Source organism: Anabrus simplex, chromosome 14 (assembly GCF_040414725.1).
Source record: "Anabrus simplex isolate iqAnaSimp1 chromosome 14, ASM4041472v1, whole genome shotgun sequence".
Lineage (NCBI taxonomy): Eukaryota > Metazoa > Arthropoda > Insecta > Orthoptera > Tettigoniidae > Anabrus > Anabrus simplex.
In genome coordinates, this window is record NC_090278.1 from 86,765,139 (window position 1) to 86,785,492 (window position 20,354).

At 41.2% G+C, this 20,354-nt stretch overlaps 1 protein-coding gene across 1 annotated transcript in view; it reads left to right on the forward strand.

The window, feature by feature from the left end:
* LOC136885691 (protein takeout) overlaps nt 1-20,354 on the forward strand; it is a 63,320-nt gene that overhangs the window by 14,000 nt on the left and 28,966 nt on the right. Inside the window, exons 2-3 of the mRNA XM_067158394.2 lie at nt 15,995-16,087; nt 19,119-19,263. Coding sequence (XP_067014495.1) covers nt 15,995-16,087; nt 19,119-19,263 — 238 coding nt within the window. The remainder of the gene's footprint in view (nt 1-15,994; nt 16,088-19,118; nt 19,264-20,354) is intronic.

Consider the following 20,354-nt stretch of genomic DNA (forward strand, 5'->3'; position numbering starts at 1 on the left):
GGCAGCATTTGGTTTCCCGTGGTTTCCTATTTTCACACCATGAACATGCTAGAGCTATACCTTAATTAAGGCCATGACCGCTTTCTTCCTACTCCTACGGCTTTCCTATCCCATCATCGCAGTAAGACCTATCCTGAAGGTGTATGTTTTGAATATTATGTGCATAAGGTCCATGCATCTCGTTTGAAAACAAATTATGTCACTTTATTATTATTATTATTATTATTATTATTATTATTATTATTATTATTATTATTATTATTATTATTATTATTATTATTATTATTATTATTATTATTATTGCGTTCCGGACTTCTAAAGACCACGTTACAATTTCAATTCTTCCTCCTTAGTTCTTTCCTTTTCTTCAAGTATTCTTTCATTGTTTCACTGTGCTTCTTTTTCCTGTCTTCAGTCCACTTTGTGCCTGTTTTCTTTTCCTTCCTCCCTTGGAATCCTTCCATTTGTAAGACTTTCTTCCTAAAAGTCTTTCTTTTCAATAATTCTTCTTCTCGTATGTTGTTCCTTTCCAGGCCTTTCTTCTTGAAGGTGGTAGTTGATTTCTTTTCCCAAAGGTACTTGATGATTCGTTTAGTTAGTCTATTGTCATCCATTCTGTAAATGTGTCCAAGAAATAGCAATCTCCTTTTTCTTATTGTTTCTGATATGCTTTCTATGTTCTGGTAAATTTCATTGTTACTTCTTAATTTCCAAAACTCTGCAATTCTTCTTCTACTTCTTCTTCTTATTATTATTATTATTATTGTCGTTGTATGTCCAACATTTGTCCCATTTCTCTACGGGGTCGGGTATGAACCGAAATGAAATTTCGTGGCTAATTTTTACGACTGGATGCCCTTCCTGACGTCAAACTCATCAGGAGAATTGTTCAGATGCAATGAGTGACGTGATATATGAGAGTACCAGAGTAGGAAGGCAGAGGGTGAAACCCAGTGCCAGCACATAGCCTACCCCTGTCGAATAGCACCAAGGGATCTACTCAAGGCTCAATATCCCCATCCGACGGACCAATCGCCATCAACAGCGTCATATGCCCTCACTTCATGTGAGCACTGCGGAGAGGTTTGGAATTTAATCCAGGCTTTTGGCACGCAATCTTAGTGATTCTGATGGTGATTTTTTTTTCGACCAACGGGTTTCGAACCGGCTAACCACGGTGTCAGGCCGTTTAGACTTCACGCCTTAAGGATCATAGCCAGTAGTAATAGCAGTAATATCACCTACTTTCCACAAAAGAATACCAAGGGGGGTCTGATTCACAGAGGTGGGATAAGACTTACAAGAAGTGGAAATTACACGTGACGATATTCAGCAGAGTGACGCCCTCAAGAATGAAACTTAAAGCACACCGGAGTTTCAAGAAAAGCCTGAGCTTAAAACAGGCAAGACGTGAACTGAAGAAAGGAACAGAGAAATAGTGACAGACTTCCCCATGGGAAAATAAATGATCATAAATATGTTTCCCGGTCATAGCCACCCATGAACAGTTGCTAATTTCATATGACCACTAGCCATAAGACATAGCCTGCACGGTTGCTAGATAACATTGTCTGACCGTCCGGCTCCGCGGCTAAATGGTTAGCGTACTGGCCTTTGGTCACAGGGGTCCCGGGTTCGATTCCCGGCAGGGTCGGGAATTTTAACCATCATTGGTTAATTTCGCTGGGACGGGGGCTGGGTGTATGTGTCGTCTTCATCATCATTTCATCCTCATCACGACGCGCAGGTCGCCTACGGGAGTCAAATCGAAAGACCTGCATCTGGCGAGCCGAACTTGTCCTCGGACACTCCCGGCATTAAAAAAGCCAAACGCCATTTCATTGTCTGACCATCCATCCATACCTTCATCACAGCCTGCGCGGTTGCTGGGTAACAATGTCAGGCCATCCATCCATCCATCCATCCATCCATCCATCCATCCATCCATCCATCCATCCATCCATCCATACCTTACATCACAGCCTGCACGGTTACCAGGTAACCTTGTCTGATCATCCATCCATACCTTACATCACAGCCTGCACGGTTGCTAGGTAACACATTTTCTTACATGACACTATTTCGTTACATATATTTTCGGATGATGGGTGGTTGTGGGTGGAAATGGTCAGACACTTCGATCGGTCAAAGAAAGACAAGGGCCACAAAGGGCAGGGAAATGATAAAGTCCCTAGGCCTCGATACCCAATACCGGTGGGGTTCGGAAAAGAACAAGATTTCACCAAGGGAGGTCGCACAGGACAGCTGAAAGTGAGGAACCTGGCAGAAGTACGTGAAGCAATGCCAGGACTCAGCTTAGGGTCCCGTGGTCGCCAACCCACTCTTCCAAGTTAAGAGCTCCTGGTGCTTTTCGGATGACCACAGCTCTAAGACCTATTTATATCAAAAACATCAAGAACGAATACAGCAATACTTGGAAAATGTTAAAGCTTGAGGAAAATAAAAAATGTAGGATTAACGTGGTCCATTGCCGGTCGAAATGACAAGAAGAAGACAGATGCATTCATAGACCACGTCGTCTCCTGCTTTCTGTGTTAGCCCGCCGTTTCAGGTGTCAGACCTTCCTGCAGGGTATGATGTATTAATTGTTGGATATAACGTGTTACGTACTGCCTCAAGGTTTCTCCTTGAATAAAACAATGAGAGGAGACAATGGTATTGTGTTCACGTAATAGTACGTGTGTCATGTTCAGTGGAGGGTGAGGAGATTCTTAATGCCTTCTTCAGAGTACCACCTTGACCTAGACGATGAGCAACACGGCTATCACCACTCACATCGGTATGTCTCCTCTCCACTTCCCTTGTGAAGATAATCACCACTTAGGAACTCATCAGACCATCACCAGTAAACATTTTGTAGGTACAATGCGATCATCCAAAGTGGAGAGATGGCGTGGAATGACAGTAGACGAACTGCTCGCGTACAATTCGTAATTTGACAAAATTAATCGTTCCACAGTACTGCACTAAGACATTATCTGAAAATCCCTAAAGTATAAAAGTTCACCTGAAAATTGAGTTTCACTTACCCCAAAACCTCTCTGTAAATCACGTTTGTGGTATTGGCTTTTGGGGCTAAATGACCAGGCTATTGGCAGAGCTAACTCCGGAACATGTAAGAAACAGCCCTCTTTTAAGTCAAAAACAAAAATTACATGTTTCCATATTTTTAAACGAGATTCGAAATACCTATTTCCACGTCTGTAGACTAACATCTTCAGTTTTGAGATATAAGTATCCCCCACCCGACCCACCTAAGTGGGTTTTCCAAAAACAAAAAAATAGTTCGCTTCTTTATTTTTAAAGGAGATTGCAAATACCAAATTTCACGTCTGTGAAGTATTCAGGTTTTGAGATGTAATCCATTAAAGGATTCAACCAATTTTTCAGTCTTTTTCACCCCCTCCCCCATTAAGTGTTTTTCCAAAAACAAAAGACGCGTTTTTCTTTATTTTTAAGGGAGATTCCAGACACGAATTTTTACGCCCGTAACATGTTTAGTTTTTGAGATAAACTCAATTTAAAAATTCGTCCCTTTCTTCAATTCTTTTCACCCCCTTTAAGTGGTTTTTCTGAAAACAAAATACAGGTGTTTTTTATTTTTAGAGGAGCGTCCACGTATCAGTTTTCACGGCTGTAACATCTTCAGTTTTTAGATGTATCCTCATATAAAACAATTTAACCAATTTTCACTTATTTTTACCCCGCGTTAAGTGAATTTTCCGAAAACACAAATTTACGTATTCCTTTATTTTTAAAGGAGATTACAAATACCAATTTTCATGCCTTTAAAGAATTAAGTTTTTGATAGCCTATAGATGTACCCATTTTAAAAATTAACACCCCCCTTTTCACCCCCCCCTTAGCGATGGACTATTGAAAAATCGTCCCTTAGTGACCACCTGCATTGTAATATAAATGTATTCCCAATGTTCCATTTCTTTGTGTCCAGTAGTTTAGGCTGGGCGATGTTGAGTCAGTCAGTCAGTCAGTCAGTCAGTCAGTCAGTCAGTCAGTCAGTCAGTCAGTCAATCAGTCAGTCAGTCCATGCTATTTTACATATATAGATACGAGTTTTGTCTGTACAATGCTCACGATTAAAAGAGAATTGTTTTTCTGTATCGGTCGTGTCCACAGTAACAAGGAAATGCAATTTTTAATTTTCTGTCTGTCTGTACGCGGTGTGTGTATCTCCGCGCATCACGGAAAAAATGGCTGAAGAGAATTTAATGAAAATCGGTATCTAAAGTCGGGGAATGCGGCACTAAAATCTAGGCTATAAATAATTTTATTCGCGCTGAGTGAAACGGTAGTTTAAGGGAAGGCTTGAATTTTAATTCTCAAATATCTGTCTTATTGGTGGTCGTATCGATGAATACTATAGAGTTAAATTTCCGATCATTTATGTCTTATATATTTTTATCGTACCTTTGCTGATGAGACCTAGCATTTACAGTCTTCTGGTGTAGGATAGTGCAATTTTGTTACGTTCATTGACCTGTCTCAGTCTCATCTTTGGCTGAGGTATGAGCGATGCTAGTAATGCAGCCATTTCCTGCTATGAATGGTGTGAAAATGTTGCTGATAAGGTCGGTTGGTGCATGCATTTCCTGTGAGTTTGGCAGACTGATATGTAATAGCAACTTATGGCTCAGTTAGGAAAGCAACGGGAAACTACCTCACTCCTCATTTCCCTAGTACACCTCTTCAGTGATGCCCAGGCCATTTGTGACAGCCAATGGTCGAACTGTTGAGGATCCAACCAGCCTGCGGGCTGAGGAATGAACAAAAAACAAACAAACAAACAAACAAACAAACAAACAAACAAATATAAAGGAACGATCATTGAAGAATAAGACCAGAGGGAGTCATGAAAGAAGGAAAGACTCTCTCTATATTGGATTCCCTAATATCACAGAGTCGGAAGAAAACTAAATTGAAGACCTACAGTACCGAAATCTCACAAAACTGATCAACAACAAGATCGAAAGACTACAAAAATGTTTTGTAAGATTCCTACATCACCAAACACATGGATCGTACCCATTTTTGGTGCCATACAAAAAATTACTAACCAGTGTTGGAATGACTATCCTTGAAAATCAGATAAAAATAATCCCACCTGCATAAATTATTAAGCAATAACACAGATAATATGAATTTGCTGTCGTTAACTGAATTTTCGCGTACCTCGCTTGCACTCAGGCGAACGCAGCACGTTTAGGACTGAAAGACCTCTTAACAACCGCCCACAATCATTCGCCACTCTATAGATGAAGCATAAACATTAACTTGGTCTTCGACATGTCAATATCCACATGTTTTGCCACAACACTAAGAATTAACATCCCACTGAAAGCTGTCGAAAAGTTATTGTAGGTACTGAATAATTGAGTTAAGAAGTTTACATGTCCGCCTCTGTGGTGTAGTGGTTCGCGTGATTAGCTGCCACCCCCGAAGGCCCGGGTTCGATTCCCGGCTCTGCCACGAAATTTGACAAGTGGTACGAGGGCTGGAACGGGAGGTCAACTGAGTAGAGGTGGGTTCGATTCCCACCTCAGCCATCCTGAAAGTGGTTTTCCGTGGTTTCCCACTTCTCTTCCAGGCAAATGCCGCTTCCTTCCCTCTTCCTTGTCCATCCCTTCCAATCTTCCCATTCCCCACACCGAGTCGGAGGGAAAAACAGGGTAAACAGATTAAGAAAGAAAGAAAGAAAGAAAGAAAGAAAGAAAGAGAGAAAGAAAGATCTAAGACTTGTGTGAATGTAATTAAATTAATAATTTAGTTAAGAAATCTATTACCGGGCGAGTTGGCCGTGCGCGTAGAGGCGCGCGGCTGTGAGCTTGCATCCGGGAGATCGTGGGTTCGAGCCCCACTGTCGGCAGCCCTGAAAATGGTTTTCCGTGGTTTCCCATTTTCACACCAGGCAAATGCTGGGGCTGTACCTTAATTAAGGCCACGGCCGCTTCCTTCCAACTCCTGGGCCTTTCCCATCCCATCGTCGCCATAAGACCTATCTGTGTCGGTGCGACGTAAAGCAAGTAGCAAAAAAAAAAAAAAAAGAAATCTATTTTTAGTTATTTAATAAGTACTTTAAAGACTTTCAGGTTTACTGTAATTGAGGTTCACTAGCCTGTTGTAAACAGGCAATTAAATAAATAAATAAATAAATAAATAAATAAATAAATAAATAAATAAATACATTACATTGACCACTGTTGTGATGTGTTTTTTGCCTTCTTTTGCCACTCATCTCCGAAAGATGGGATTACTACTGCGCTCCGAGTAAAACAGCGTGCCTGAATATTTGCACATGCTATATGATTGTCTCGTCGCCGACGGCACTGCACCAAGAAAAATTGTAAAGAAAATTGTAATGAAAGGAGATGCCCTAATATAACAGTGAAAGGAAAACAGGATGTGAAGGTCTACACTATCGGAACCCAATATTTGGCTTTCTTTTATACTGGAAGGAAGCGATCCAAGACTAGCAATAATATAAAACTTTATTAAAGTGCAAAGAGCCACAGGGAGCGAGTACGTCACGACAAGCCGCTGACAGGGAAAGGCATGCCCACTTATACGCCCCAGAATCTGGAGAACAGCATGATGCAAGTGTGTAATGAACTAGTATAAATTGGAAACAATTCTCTAACGCCATGGGTAAATAGTGAAAATATCGAGCTCAATTAGTAGGTATTATTATTATTCTTTCGAATGGGCCACCAGAGGACCACGTGCCAATTTCAATTCCTTCTTCTTTGTTCTTTCCTTTTCTTCCAGTACGCTTTCATCTGTTCGCTATGTTTCTTCTTTCTGTCTTCAGACCACTTTGAACCAGTCTTTTTTACTTTCCTACCTTGGAATCCTTCTATTTTCAATACTTTTTCCCGAAAGCCTTCTCTATTAGTTATTTCTTCTGTTGTTATATTGTTTTTTTCTAAATCCTTTCTTACTTCATTGACCCAGCTTGTCGTTGATTTCTTACCCCACAAATATCTGAAAATCTTACTGGTGAATCTACTATCTTGCATTCGATATAATTGTCCAAAAAACATAAGTCTCCTTTTCCTCATTACATCTGATATATTTTCTATGTTTTGATATATTTCATTATTATTATTATTATTATTATTATTATTATTATTATTATTATTATTATTATTATTATTATTATTATTATTATCTACGTTATTATGTACAGATTTTATTTGGTATAAATCGTGGTCGTATCATTTATTATTTGTGTGTTGTATGAGCTGTCTTGTGTAACAGAACATGTGAGGTTATGTCACGATACTTGTGCTGTATGTTTATTAATAGGACTTTATTTGATGCAAGAACATGTAATTAATAGTATATAATTTATTATTACCTGTAAATATCATGTATAAATCCGATGTAATGTTGTGCAACACAGGGTAACAGTCCAGAACAACACACCTTTGTCACTCGAGTTTTACAGAATGTTCTAATCATTTGTGCATAGGTTTTTGGAGACTCGAGAAAGCGTGTTGTGTCATACTTTTCTGGAAGCCTGGCCAGGCAAGGTATATAAAAGGGCAGCATTGATGGGTTGAGTTGAGTTGTTGCTGAGAATCGTTAGTCGAGTTAAGTGTGTGTGAACTCATGTTGTGATTTTGCCCTTAAAGTGTCCCGGAGTTGGTTCACATACTAATGTGGCAGTCTTCTTCTTCTTCGATTGAGTTTAAGATGGTGGTTCATGAATGTGTGTGTATACTTTGTTAAAAAAAAGGAGTGTACAAAAATCATGCACGGGCTAAGTAATTATGTCGTCAACAACGGTACTTCAGCTAGTTGTAAAGAAAAAAAGTTACAGACTGAAGGTCCTTGTTGCCCAAGAGTGCAACTACAATGACCTTGTTGTCTATGACTGCTGTAAGGAGAATGTCTTAAGCACGTGATGTGCAGGAGATAGCACAAGGAAGCTATTGTCGATGTTCACAGAAGTTAAAGACATAAATATGGTAATTCACAGGAATACTTTCCTATAGCTCTCATTCACCTGCTTGTGATTCAATGCGGAAGCCTGGAACCAGTATGAAGACACTCGACATTGAAACTCACGGGGCTGTCACTGGACGAATAACCTTGAGTGGTGGTTTTGAAGTATAAAAGATCATGCAGATAAAGCTGGAATTCAAGAGGACAAATTGGGGCAAATGCTTTTTTTATAAGAAGAGGAATTGCATTCTTTTATAAATTGTTTTAGGTCGCACCGACACAGATAGGTCTTATTGTGACGATAGGATGGAAAAAGCCTAAGACTGGGAAGGAAGCGGCCATGGCCTTAATTAAGGTACAGCACCAGCATTTGCCTGGTGTGAAAATGGGAAACGACGGAAAATCATCTTCAGGGCTGCCGACAGTGGGTCTCGAACTCGCTATCTCCTGGATGCAAGCTCACAGCTGCGCGCTCCTAACCGCTTGTAATAATTCACCAAGGGAAATGATTGATAAATTACAAACTTCCTTGAAATAATTTTAAAAAGCCTATGTAAACAATTTATAGGGAATCAGCTACCTGACGACAGCACTAAATTCAGATCAGTGGTGATTGATTGAGTAATCAATTGAATCAATATTTCAGATAATCAGCATCTTGCCTGCCAGCGCCGTACTTTCTATTTATCAGTGTCCCGGATGCACTAATGATGTGTGGGATATCTAATAACTGACTTTGACAGGGTTAGTACTTCCTGCAGGTAGTTGACGCCAGAATACTGCATGTTCCTCAGCGCTACCCGTCTAATGCCGCTCCTTGTGTCAGTAAGTCTCGTTTTCGAACATTCACTAGGAGGCTGGTATTTGGTACACTAGATTGCAGTTGCTGTCAACATATCGATAATGGCTGGTGTGTTTAGCAACTGCAAACATAATTGTAATCTATGGAGAATCTGGTCTGAATGCAGCCGAAGCTCGCAGACGGTGTTCCCAGCAGTTTCCAAATGTCTGCCTACCTTATATGCACATATTTTTCCGAGCAGTGTTTCAGTTCACTCATCCCGGGGAAAAGCCAGATAAGTTCATTTTTTCGTTTTAATTTTTACTTTTTATTTTTGCGGTACCCTGCTAAGGTCAATGCTCTCTATCCTTTGCCACGAACAAGATAAGTCACTTCCAAATAATATTGAAGAAATAACCAAGTTTTACTTCCAGATTCTTCTTCTCAACCTCTTTATCCTCCAGGGTCGGCTTTTCCCTCGGACTCGGCGAGGGATCCCACCTCTACCGCCTCAAGGGTAGTGTCCTGGAGCTTCAGACTCTGGGTCGGGGGATACAACTGTGGAGGATGACTAGTACCTCGCCCAGGCGGTCTCACCTGCTATGCTGAACAGGGGCCTTGTTGGGGGATGGGGAGATTGGAAGGGATATACAAAGAAGAGGGAAGGATGCGGCCGTGGCTTTGAATTAGGTACCATCCCGGCATTTGCCTGGAGGAGAAGTGGGAAACCACGGAAAACCACTTCCAGGATGGCTGAGGTGGGAATCGAACCCCCCTCTACTCAGTTGACACTCCGAGGCTGAGTGGACCCCGTTCCAGCCCTCGTACCACTTTTCAAATTTCGTGGCAGAGCCTGGGGTGGCAGCTAATAACACTAACAATTACACCACAGAGGCGGACCCAGATTATTCAAGAATACAAAATAGTCCTCAGTGAGTTATCTGGTTAATATTCTAAATATTATTAATAAAAGTGACTTCAACCAGATAAGTCAGTTTGTCTTGTGTCTTTCCTGTTGTTATTGTGGACGTGGACATTATTATCTTGTAAATGAATTATTGGCAGCGAATTTACACAGCTGTATTAGTTAGTTTAGTTTAGTAATGTTTTATTTTACCTGGCAAGATTAAGGCCTTCAGGCCTTCTCTTCCATCTAACCAGGAACTGAAATATACATATATTGCATTGTATTATTTACAATAACTAGATCTAATACAAATTAAATTAATAATAATAATAATAATACAAGAATGGTCAGATTACATTAAGATGAAATAAATTAAGATTAAATTAATAAATTAAGATTAAATTAAGATGAAATAAATCAGATATAAAAAGGGATAAATTCTTAAAACTAATATCCTACATGTAAAAAAATAGGCAATACATAAAATTTGATTCTAAAGACAACTCGGATCAGAATTTTAGACTCTCTACCAGGACATCCATAACAATAGAAAGGTTGTAAGTAGCAGCATCAAGTTTACAGATGATCCTTACTGGTGCATAAAATGTCTCCAAAGTGCTTCCTTGAAAGTGCGAATAGCGCTTAACCCCCTGATATTTTCGGGAAGGACGTTCCACTCACGGCAGGCAATTACTGTGAATGATTTATCATAGATGGCAGTTCTATGGGTAGGTAAAGCAAGGATGGAATTATTAGTGGATCTGGTGTTAAGACTGTGATAAGAGGACAAGTATTTGAAATATAAAGTAAGGTAAAATGGTTGTGAAGAATGAAGGATTTTATGGAGATGACATAGGGAATGCACAGTGCGACGGATTTTTAGTCGGGGCCAAGACAGATGGTTATATGAAGGAGTTACGTGGTCATAGTACCGTAGGTTACAGACGTATCTCACACAAGCATTTTGACCACGTTGTAATCTGCTCAATAACTTGCCTCGAGCGTCTCTATAAATCGCGTCACAATAGTCGAAATGAGGGAAAACCAGACTTTCTACCAGCATTTTTTTGAGTTTTTCAGGAAATAAGTATTTATACCCGCGCAGCATGTGCAATGCAGAGAATGTTTCCTGGGTGATGTTCGTGATATGCGTTTTCTATGACATGTCATCATCGAAAGTAATGCCTAGGACTTTTACTGATGACATGAATGGTATGTTAGTATTACACAACCTTATAGATGGCATCTCTGGTCGATTGACCTTCGCGAGTAGTTTTGGGTATCCAAGGATGATGGCTTGCGTTTTTGCTGGGTTTAACCTAAGCCCACATCTCAAAGACCAAGAAGAAAACGATGTTAGATCCTGATTGATTTTGTCTATGGCCGAAAGTATTAGATTAGTATTAGATTAGTTAAAGAGAACTGTTAAACATTACCAGCTAACAATACACAAATGTGACTTACACGCCTTGAATTTTACTGGTCCACATCAGAAAATAATGCCTGCTTAATACAGTTTCATTCACGATCCAAAGCAGATATCCATTCATTTTTTGAATTAAACATAATCTAACCAGAACCATTATTTAAAACGCTGTTTCATACGACGCAGAATGGTTTGACAAAATTTGGAAAATCGGTGATATATTGTATGAAAATAAAACAAAAAAATGCTTCCCCTGAAATTTTTTATTTTTTATTTATCATGTAAAAATGAAAAGGCGTATGGCTTTTAGTGCCGGGATGTGTCCGAGGACCTCGGCTCGCCAGGTGCAGGTCTTTCGATTTGTCTCCGTAGGCGACCTGCGCGTCGTGATGAAGATGAAGACGACACATACACCCAGTTCCCGTGCCAGAGAAATTAACCAATTATGGTTAAAATCCGCGACCCTGCCGGGAATCAAGCCCGGGACCCCTGTGACCAAAGGCCAGCACACTAACCAGATAGCCATAGAGCCGGACGTCGTATCATTTATTCCCTGGAACGAGTGAATTAAAAGCTAATAGATCGATCAAGGCACATACATGCAAGCAACTTTTTGGTGGAGTGGAATGTCTGTACGTACGTAAATGAATGAGTTATTGTACTTTATTTTCTGCATCTTTGACGGTTTTATAAATGCACCATGTCACGGAACGTGTGTAGTTTAATGACTGCTATTTGTTTCACACCCGAAATAAAGCACGTTGTAGCGCTCCTTTGTAAAGCAGCGGTTAGGCATCCCGTTCATCACTAGCGCAAGTGTGACACTTGTAAGGAGAAAGTACGGAACTTGTGGGCCACCTGGTATATAAAATAAAAGTTTTATCTGTACATTGCTCAGAACTGAAAAAGAATGGTATGTCTGTACCGGTCGTTTCCGCAGTAAGACGGAAATGCAATTTTTAATTTTCCGTCATCTCTGTCCGACTATTTGCAAGTTGCACTGACACAGATAGGTCTTATGGCGACGACAAGATAGGAAAACCATCTTCAGGGCTGCCGACACTGGGGTTCGAACCCACTATATTCCCCGCCCCTAACCGCACGGCCAACTTGCTCGGTAGGTGATAATTTGCAACCCTGTTTGAGACCAAGTTTTGAAAATATCTCTCCCACTACTACCCCATCTTTCACTTTGATAGAACATTTAAATCCCTCATGCGTGTTTTCAACTGCTCTTTTCAACTTTCTTGATAATCCGATCTTGCTCAACCTATATGCCACAGCTGATAACAGGCAAATACCGCAATTCTACAGGTCCTATCCTCGAATCTCGTTCCCAAGGGCCAAGCCAAATTTTATTCGTCAGACTTTGCTATGCTTGAATAGAAATGACCAGCTTGTTCCACTTGACTGACAGTTGACAGAAGGTGGTTTCACGGATGAGGGCATAAAGACGGGCCCGTTGAGCTCGGGTCTATGTATGTTGGGTATTCAGCCCGAAGGTTGGTTTGATCCTGCACAGCTCCGCCCGAAAGCTGGCATAAATGGCTTAGGCGTCACTGAAGAGGCCTACTGGGGAAATGAGGTAGTTTTCCTCTTGCTTTTCTCACCGAGGCAGAAGTTGCTATTACATATCAGTCCACCAAGCCCACTGAAATGCATGCACCAACCGACCCTATGAGTGATATTTTCATACTATTCATAACAGGGACTGGCTGCATAAGGAATGGTACTACTAGCATCACTCATACCTCAGTCACTTTCATATTGTCAAAGCCAAGGATGAGACTGAGAGCGCTAATTTGGGGGGAGGGCTGCAAATTTCGGCAAAACGGAATAATTATTGCTGTTCTATAAAGGAATAATATTTATCGTTCTTCTTCTGCTGGTGCCATATCCCGTCCAGGGTGTTGGCGATCATGACCACACTTCGGACTTTTAGGTGCTAAAATATTTATTTTATATCCCTCAAATATGCTCCTAATTATGAAAAAAGTAGGCCATAAAATATATTTTAGACAGTTTCAATTTTAAGTATTTTAATTAGCATTTCTCAATTTTTATTTTCGGTGCCTAAAATGGGCTCTCAATTATGAAAAAAAATTCCCTAAAATATATTTAAGGGACCTTCAATTTTAATAAGCATTTTTCAGTTAAAATATTCTTTCTTTCTTAATCTGTTTAACCTCCAGGGTCAGTTTTTCCTCGGACTCAGCGAGGGATCCCACCTCTACCGCCTCAAAGGCAGTGTCCTGGAGTTTCAGACTATGGGTCATGGGATACACCTGGGGAGGATGACCAGTATCCACCCAGGCGGCCTCACCTGCTATGCTGAACAGGGGCCTTGCGGGAGGATGGGAAGATTGGAAGGGATAGACAAGGAAGAGGGAAGGAAGCGGCTGTGGCCTTAAGTTAGGTACCATCCCGGCATTTTCCTGGAGGAAACCACGGAAAACCACTCCCAGGATGGCTGAGGTCGGAATCGAACCCACCTCTACTCAGTTGACCTCCCGAGGCTGAGTGGACCCCGTTACAGCCCTCGTACCACTTTTTAAATTGCGTGGCAGAGCAGGAAATCGAACCCGGGCCTCCGGGGGTGGCAGCTAATCACACTAACCACTACATCACAGAGGTGGACCAGTTAAAACATAATTTTTATTTTGCTAAACTCATGATAACTCTTCAGGGGAAAATATTTTAAAACATCACTCACGTCTTTGCTGCATACGTCACAGAATACTGTATAATTTTGCCATCCGCTTTGAAATGGTGAAACGCCTACATTGTATAACTAGCTGTTACCCCCGCCTTCGGTCGCGTGGATTTCGTAATTTGCAAAAGTAATCGTTCATCGGTACTGCACTAAGACATTATCTGAAAACCTCTAAAATATAAAACCTCACTGGAAAACTGAGTTTCATTTACCCCAGAACCTCTCTGTAAGCCACGTTTGTGGTATTCGCTTTTGGGGCTAAGAGGGCCACGCTCCTGTTAGTGCTAACTCTGGAACATGCGACATAGAACTGTACATGTGAGAAACAGACCTCTCATAAGTCGAAAACAAAAAAATACGTGTTTCTATATTTTTTAAAGAAGATTCGGAATACCTATTTCCACTTCTGTAGACTAACATCTTCAGTTTTAAAGATATAAATATCCCCTCCCCCGCCCCACCTAAGTGGATTTTCAAAAAACGAAAATATACGTTTCTTTATTTTTAAAGGAGATTCCAGATACCAATTTGCACGTCGGTAACGTATTCAGATTTTGATATGTAAGTGTCTCCATTAAAGGATTCAACCCATTTTTTAGTCCTTTTCACTCACACCAGGCAAATGCTGGGGCTGTACCTTAATTAAGGCCACGGCCGCTTCCTTTCCACTCCTAGCCCTTCCTTGTCCCATCGTCGCCATAAGACCTATCTGCGTCGGTGCGACGTAAAGCAACTAGCAAAAAAAAGTCCTTTTCACCACCGCCCCATTGAGTGCTTTTTCCAAAAACAAAAAATACATTTTTCTTTATATTTAAAGGAGGTTCCAGACGCCTATTTTTACGTCCGTAATATGTTAAGAATTTGAGATAAACTCAGTTTAAAAATTCATCCCCTTTTTCAATTCTTCTAACTCCCCCACTTTAAATGTTTTTTTCCGAAAAAAATATTAGTGCTTCCTTATTTTTAAAGGAGAATCTATGTATCAATTTACACGGCTGTAACATATTAAGTTTTTTAGATGTAAAAAGAATTTAACCAATCTTTCACTTATTTTTACCCCCATTAAAGGGATTTTCCGGAAACAAAAAATACGTGTTCCTTTATTTTTAAAGGAGATCCCAAATACCAATTTTTATGTCTTTAGACGGTTAAGTTTTTAAGATATAGATATATTCACTTTAAAAATTCACACCCCTCCTTTTCACCCCCTTAGCGATGGAATATCCAAAAACCCTCCCTTATTGAGCACCTACGCTGTAATATAAATGTGTTCCCAAAGTGGGTCTAGTAGTTTTGGCTCGGCGATGATGAATCTGTCAGTCAGGACATGCTATTAGATATATTTCGCGATTTACAGTGCATAACATTATTTTTATATAATTGACGTACTGTACTTTGATCATGCCTTTAATTTGATTATTTAATAATGTCAAAATTAGAAAGCAGTTGACAATATTAATTATCTAAAGCAACAACAATAACTTTGTCACAACATATGGAGGTATTAAAAACAAATTTGTTGTCGCATATCATAACTCATATACGAATACTTTTGTAAATTTAGTGTATTAATAATATTACGTATTTAATTACATATTTTATGAATATTACATAATTATCTGATTATATTTTTCACTAATATACTTGTACATAGGAGCCTCCGTGGCTCAGACGGCAGCGCGTCGGCCTCTCACCGCTGGATACCATGGTTTCAAATCCCGGTAACTCCATGTGAGATTTGTGCTGGACAAAGCGGAGGCGGGACAGGTTTTTCTCCGAGTACTCAGGTTTTCCCTGTCATCTTTCATTCCAGCAACACTCTCCATTCTCATTTCATAGCATCTATCAGTCATTAATAAATCACTTTGGGAGTGGCAACCCCATCGTAATACCAGCCTATATATGCTTCATTCATTACATCCCTGACCCGGTCAATGACTGGAAAACAAGTTGTAGGTTTTCATTTTTCATCCTTGTATATACCTTGATATTACAGTACACAAAAATGCGGGCCCTAGTGATTAGTCTCATGGATGGTGACTAATTTTACACGAGGTATATTCAACCAAATTGGGGCACAGGCCAGACCTAAAGCATTATTATTATTATTATTATTATTATTATTATTATTATTATTATTATTATTTGTTTTCTAATTATAGTCTTGTTCTTCTGTTCCAGCCTCGTACTTCAAGCCCTGCTCACGAAATGACCCCAAGTTCAGCGAGTGTGCTGTTAAACATGGCCGAGAGGCGATCCCAACGCTTATAAAAGGTAAGATTGAACAAACTCAGAGGCCGACTTGTTTTTATCAATATTCCTTGTTCTAGTATTGAAATTATCTCCCACATCCACCATTAAAGGGAGCTGTCTAGTTGAGACAGCAATAAGCAGTCGACAAAAATTAGAAACGAGTAATAACGTTTAAGAAGCCTCCGTGGCCTAGGCCTCTCACCTCTGGATACCGTGGTTCAAATCCCGGTCACTCCATGTGAGATTTGTGCTGGACAAAGCAGAGGCAGGACAAGTTTTTGTCTGGGTACTCCGGTTTTTCCTGTCATATTTCATTCCAGCAACACTCTGCATTAACATTTCATCTGGCAGTCATTACTCAATGCCCCACTCACAGCTTCGGCAGCCGGCACAATTCCTATCCTCGCCGCTAGATGGGGCTTCATTCATTCCGTTCCTGACCCGGTCGAATGACTGGAAACAGGCTGCGGATTTTCATAATAACGTTTACAACAAAAACTGGCCATTGTGGGCCTTTTCTGGACCCTGTGAAATTGAATTTAGCGAAAAAGTAAGCTAAGGATAACGTGATGGTGAGCATAATTGGTTATCACGTGAGTATTAGTAAATAAAAAAAGTGGAAGGTTTGCATGAAGAAGCTACATTCTACACCTGTTTTCCAGGTTTTAAGAAGTGCAGCTATCTGGATGATCAGAGTAACGTCGAGGTATACCAGCCACACTGTAACATACAGAATGGTACTAGGTAGACGAGAACTATGGGGAATATTATGCATATTATATCTATGTATTAAGCACTCTAGAATTTACGAGAAGGTATTTAGTAACATATCTTTCCAGAATCCTGGCCAGCCTCCTATATAAGGAGGTGGGCTTGATGGTGGAGACGAGTTAATGTTTAGTTGTGTTTGTGCCGACATGCTGAGGCCGTGAGTAGTCAACTGTTTCAAGGTTGTTATCTCCATGTGCTCCGTGATAGGCAGTTGTTAAAATGGTGGTTTGTTGATGTTTACGGAGTGATTAAGGTTATGTGTATTTAATTTTGTAAATAATTGTGAATAAATACGTGTACCAACTGACAGTATTTTGTGTGCGTCTTTGTGGATACATCAGTCCTTTTCTTAGTCCAAGTCTTTCCATTCGTGCTGAAAGTGGTCCATATGACGCACGAGTTTCATAAGTAGCCGAATGGTATTGATTTTCCTTCGTACTTTTATAGTACTCGTACATACCGAGCTTATTAATTTCTTCTTCTTTCTTCGTTATGCCCGACTAAGAAGCGCGATTGAACTTATTTAGCTCATGTCGTTGCCTTTTTCTTCTCCCAAAATTTCTTCATCTTGTCGCTGTGGCTTTTCTTGCGATCTTCTGACCAGGTTTTGTCGATGCTAGAGCTTGGATGATGTAAAGCAGTGATGGTCAACTAATTTTCTGAACTTAGATCTAACACAATGTCATGCCTATTTCCTGAAGATCTTTTCCAAGTAGGAGAAGCCAATTGTTTTTTACTTTCACTGATAGGGCAAGGTTCAGAATTCTTTTAGTCAATCTCTGATTACTCAAACGTCTTTTCCTAAAGGTGTCTGAGATTTTCTCTGACTTGTGGTGGTGATTATTGTTTTAACAGGAAGTACAACTAGGCAACCATCATCTATTATAACAATAATCGGAGAGAAAAAATGGGAGGGATCCGACACTTCGAAAAATGAAGATATCTGCCAAAGGAAGACAAGGGCCACGAAGGGCGTGAAAATGAGACTCCCTAGGTCTCGAGTGCTCTAATACCGTCGGGATCTGAAAAGAATAAGAGTTGACCAAGGGAGGTCGGATAGGATAGATCAAAGTGAGGAGCCTGGCACAAGTAAATGGAAGCAATGCCAGAACTCAGCTGAAAGCCCCGTGGTCGCCAACCCACGCTCCCAATTTAAGAGCCCCTGGGGCGCCGTTTTAGTCGTTTCTTACGACAGGCAGGGGATAGAACATATGGAGTAAGTTATACCGCCCCACCTACAGGGGGATTTTCTTTGAGTGTTGATCATCATCATCATCTGTTTACCCTCCAGGTTCGGTTTTTCCCTCGGACTTAGCGAGGGATCCAACCTCTACCGCCTCAAGGGCAGTGTCCTGGAGCTTCAGACTCTTGGTCGGGGGATACAACTGGGGAGTATGACCAGTACCTCGCCCAGGCGGCCTCACCTGCTATGCTGAACAGGGGCCTTGTGGAGGGATGGGAAGATTGGAAGGGATAGACAAGGAAGAGGGAAGGAAGCGGCCGTTGCCTTAAGTTAGGTACCATCCCGGCATTCGCCTGGAGGAGAAGTGGGAAACCACGGAAAACCACTTCCAGGATGGTTGAGGTGGGAAGCGAACCCACCCCTATTCAGTTGACCTCCCGAGGCTGAGTGAACCCCGTTCCAGCCCTTGTACCACTTTTCAGAGCCGGGAATCGAACCCGGGCCTCCGGGGGTGGCAGCTAATCACGCTAACCACTACACCACAGAGGCGGACTTGAGTGTTGATACAGGTGTGTAATCCTTATCATCCAAATTCCCCCTGTACAGACTGGTTCAAAAGTTTTCCTTAAGATTTTTCTTTCTTGCTTTTCTACATCTTCAATTAATGATCCGCCTCCAATGATCATTGTTTCAGATGCACATAGTGCTTCAGGCTTGATTACAGTGTTGCAATGCCTTAATTTCGCATTTCGGGATATGGATTTTTTATTATATCTGTTCCAAGTGAGTCTGTATGCTCTTTATAATTTAGAACCGAGCTCGATAGCTGTAGTCGCTTAAGTGCGGCCAGTATCCAGTATTCGGGAGATAGTAGGTTCGAACCCCACTGTCGGCAGCTCTGAAAATGGTTTTCCGTGGTTTCCCATTTTCACACCAGGCAAATGCTGGGGCTGTACCTTAATTAAGGCCACGGCCGCTTCCTTCCCACTCCTAGCCCTTCCCTATCCCATCGTCGCAATAAGACCTATCTGTGTCGGTGCGACGTAAAGCAACTAGCTATAATTTAGAGATTCTCCAGCATTATTATTGTTGTTGCAGGTGATCCTAAATACAGGATTCCAAAAATGACCCCACTCAAGATAGAAAAAATAGCAGTGGAAGATGATGGAAATGTGGGTCTTAATATTGTCCTTGAAGACATCAGTATATATCATCTGGACAAAGCAGAACTCAAAGATATCAAGTAAGTACTTCGCTGAATATTTTATTTAAATTATTATCCCTATTTATAGTGTTGTTGGAGGCTGCCCAGTCGAGGATATTTTTCCCCAGAAAGTCGCAAATTTTACCATTCCGACTTCCAGTTTAAATGTTAAATTTCTCGTGCAATGGTAGGGCGAACCGCAGCCGCTTTGATGAGAAACCATTGACAAAGTAAATAAGCTATTACGTCACCAAAGCAGTAGCTAATGGATTAAATTTAGAATGGAAAGACGCACTGTAGTTTAGTGGTTAGTGTGATTATCTGCCACCCCCAGAGGCCCGGGTTCGATTCCCGGCTTTGCCACGAAATTTGAAAAATGGTATGGGTGCTGGGACGGGGTCCACTCAGCCTTGGGAGGTCAATTGATAAGAGTGGGTTTGATTCCTACCTCAGCCATCCTCGAAGTGGTTTTCCGTGGTTTCCCACTTCTCCTCCAGGCATATGTCGGGTTGGTACCTAACTTAAAGCCACGGCCGCTTCCACCCCTCTTCTTTGTCTATCCCTTCCAATCTTCCCATCCTCCACAAGGCCCCTGTTCAGCATAACAGGTGAGGCCACCTGGGTGAGGTACTGATCCTCCTTTCCAGTTGAATCCCCCGACCCAAAGTCTCACGGACCAGGACAGTGCCCTTTAGGCGGTAGAGGTGGGATCCTTCACTGCGTCCAAGGAAAAAACCAACCCTGGTAAGCGGATTAAGAAAGAAAGAAAGAAAGAAAGAAAGAAAGAAAGAAAGAAAGAAAGAAAGAAAGACGAGACCTTTCTTTCTTTCTTAATCCGTTTGCCCTCCATGGTTGGTTTTTCCCTCGGGCTCAGCAAGGGATACCACCTCAACGGCTTTAAACCTGGAGCGTGAGACTTTGGGTCGGGGGTACAATTGCGGTGGAGGACCAGTACCTCGCCCAGGCGGCCTCACCTGCTACGCTGAACAGGGACCTTGTGGGGGGATGGGAATATTAGAAGGAATGTACAAGGAAGAGAGAAGGAAACGGCCGTGATCTTAAATTAGTTACCATCCAGGTATTTTGCCTGGGAAAGAAGTGGGAAACCACGGAAAACCATTTCGAGAGTA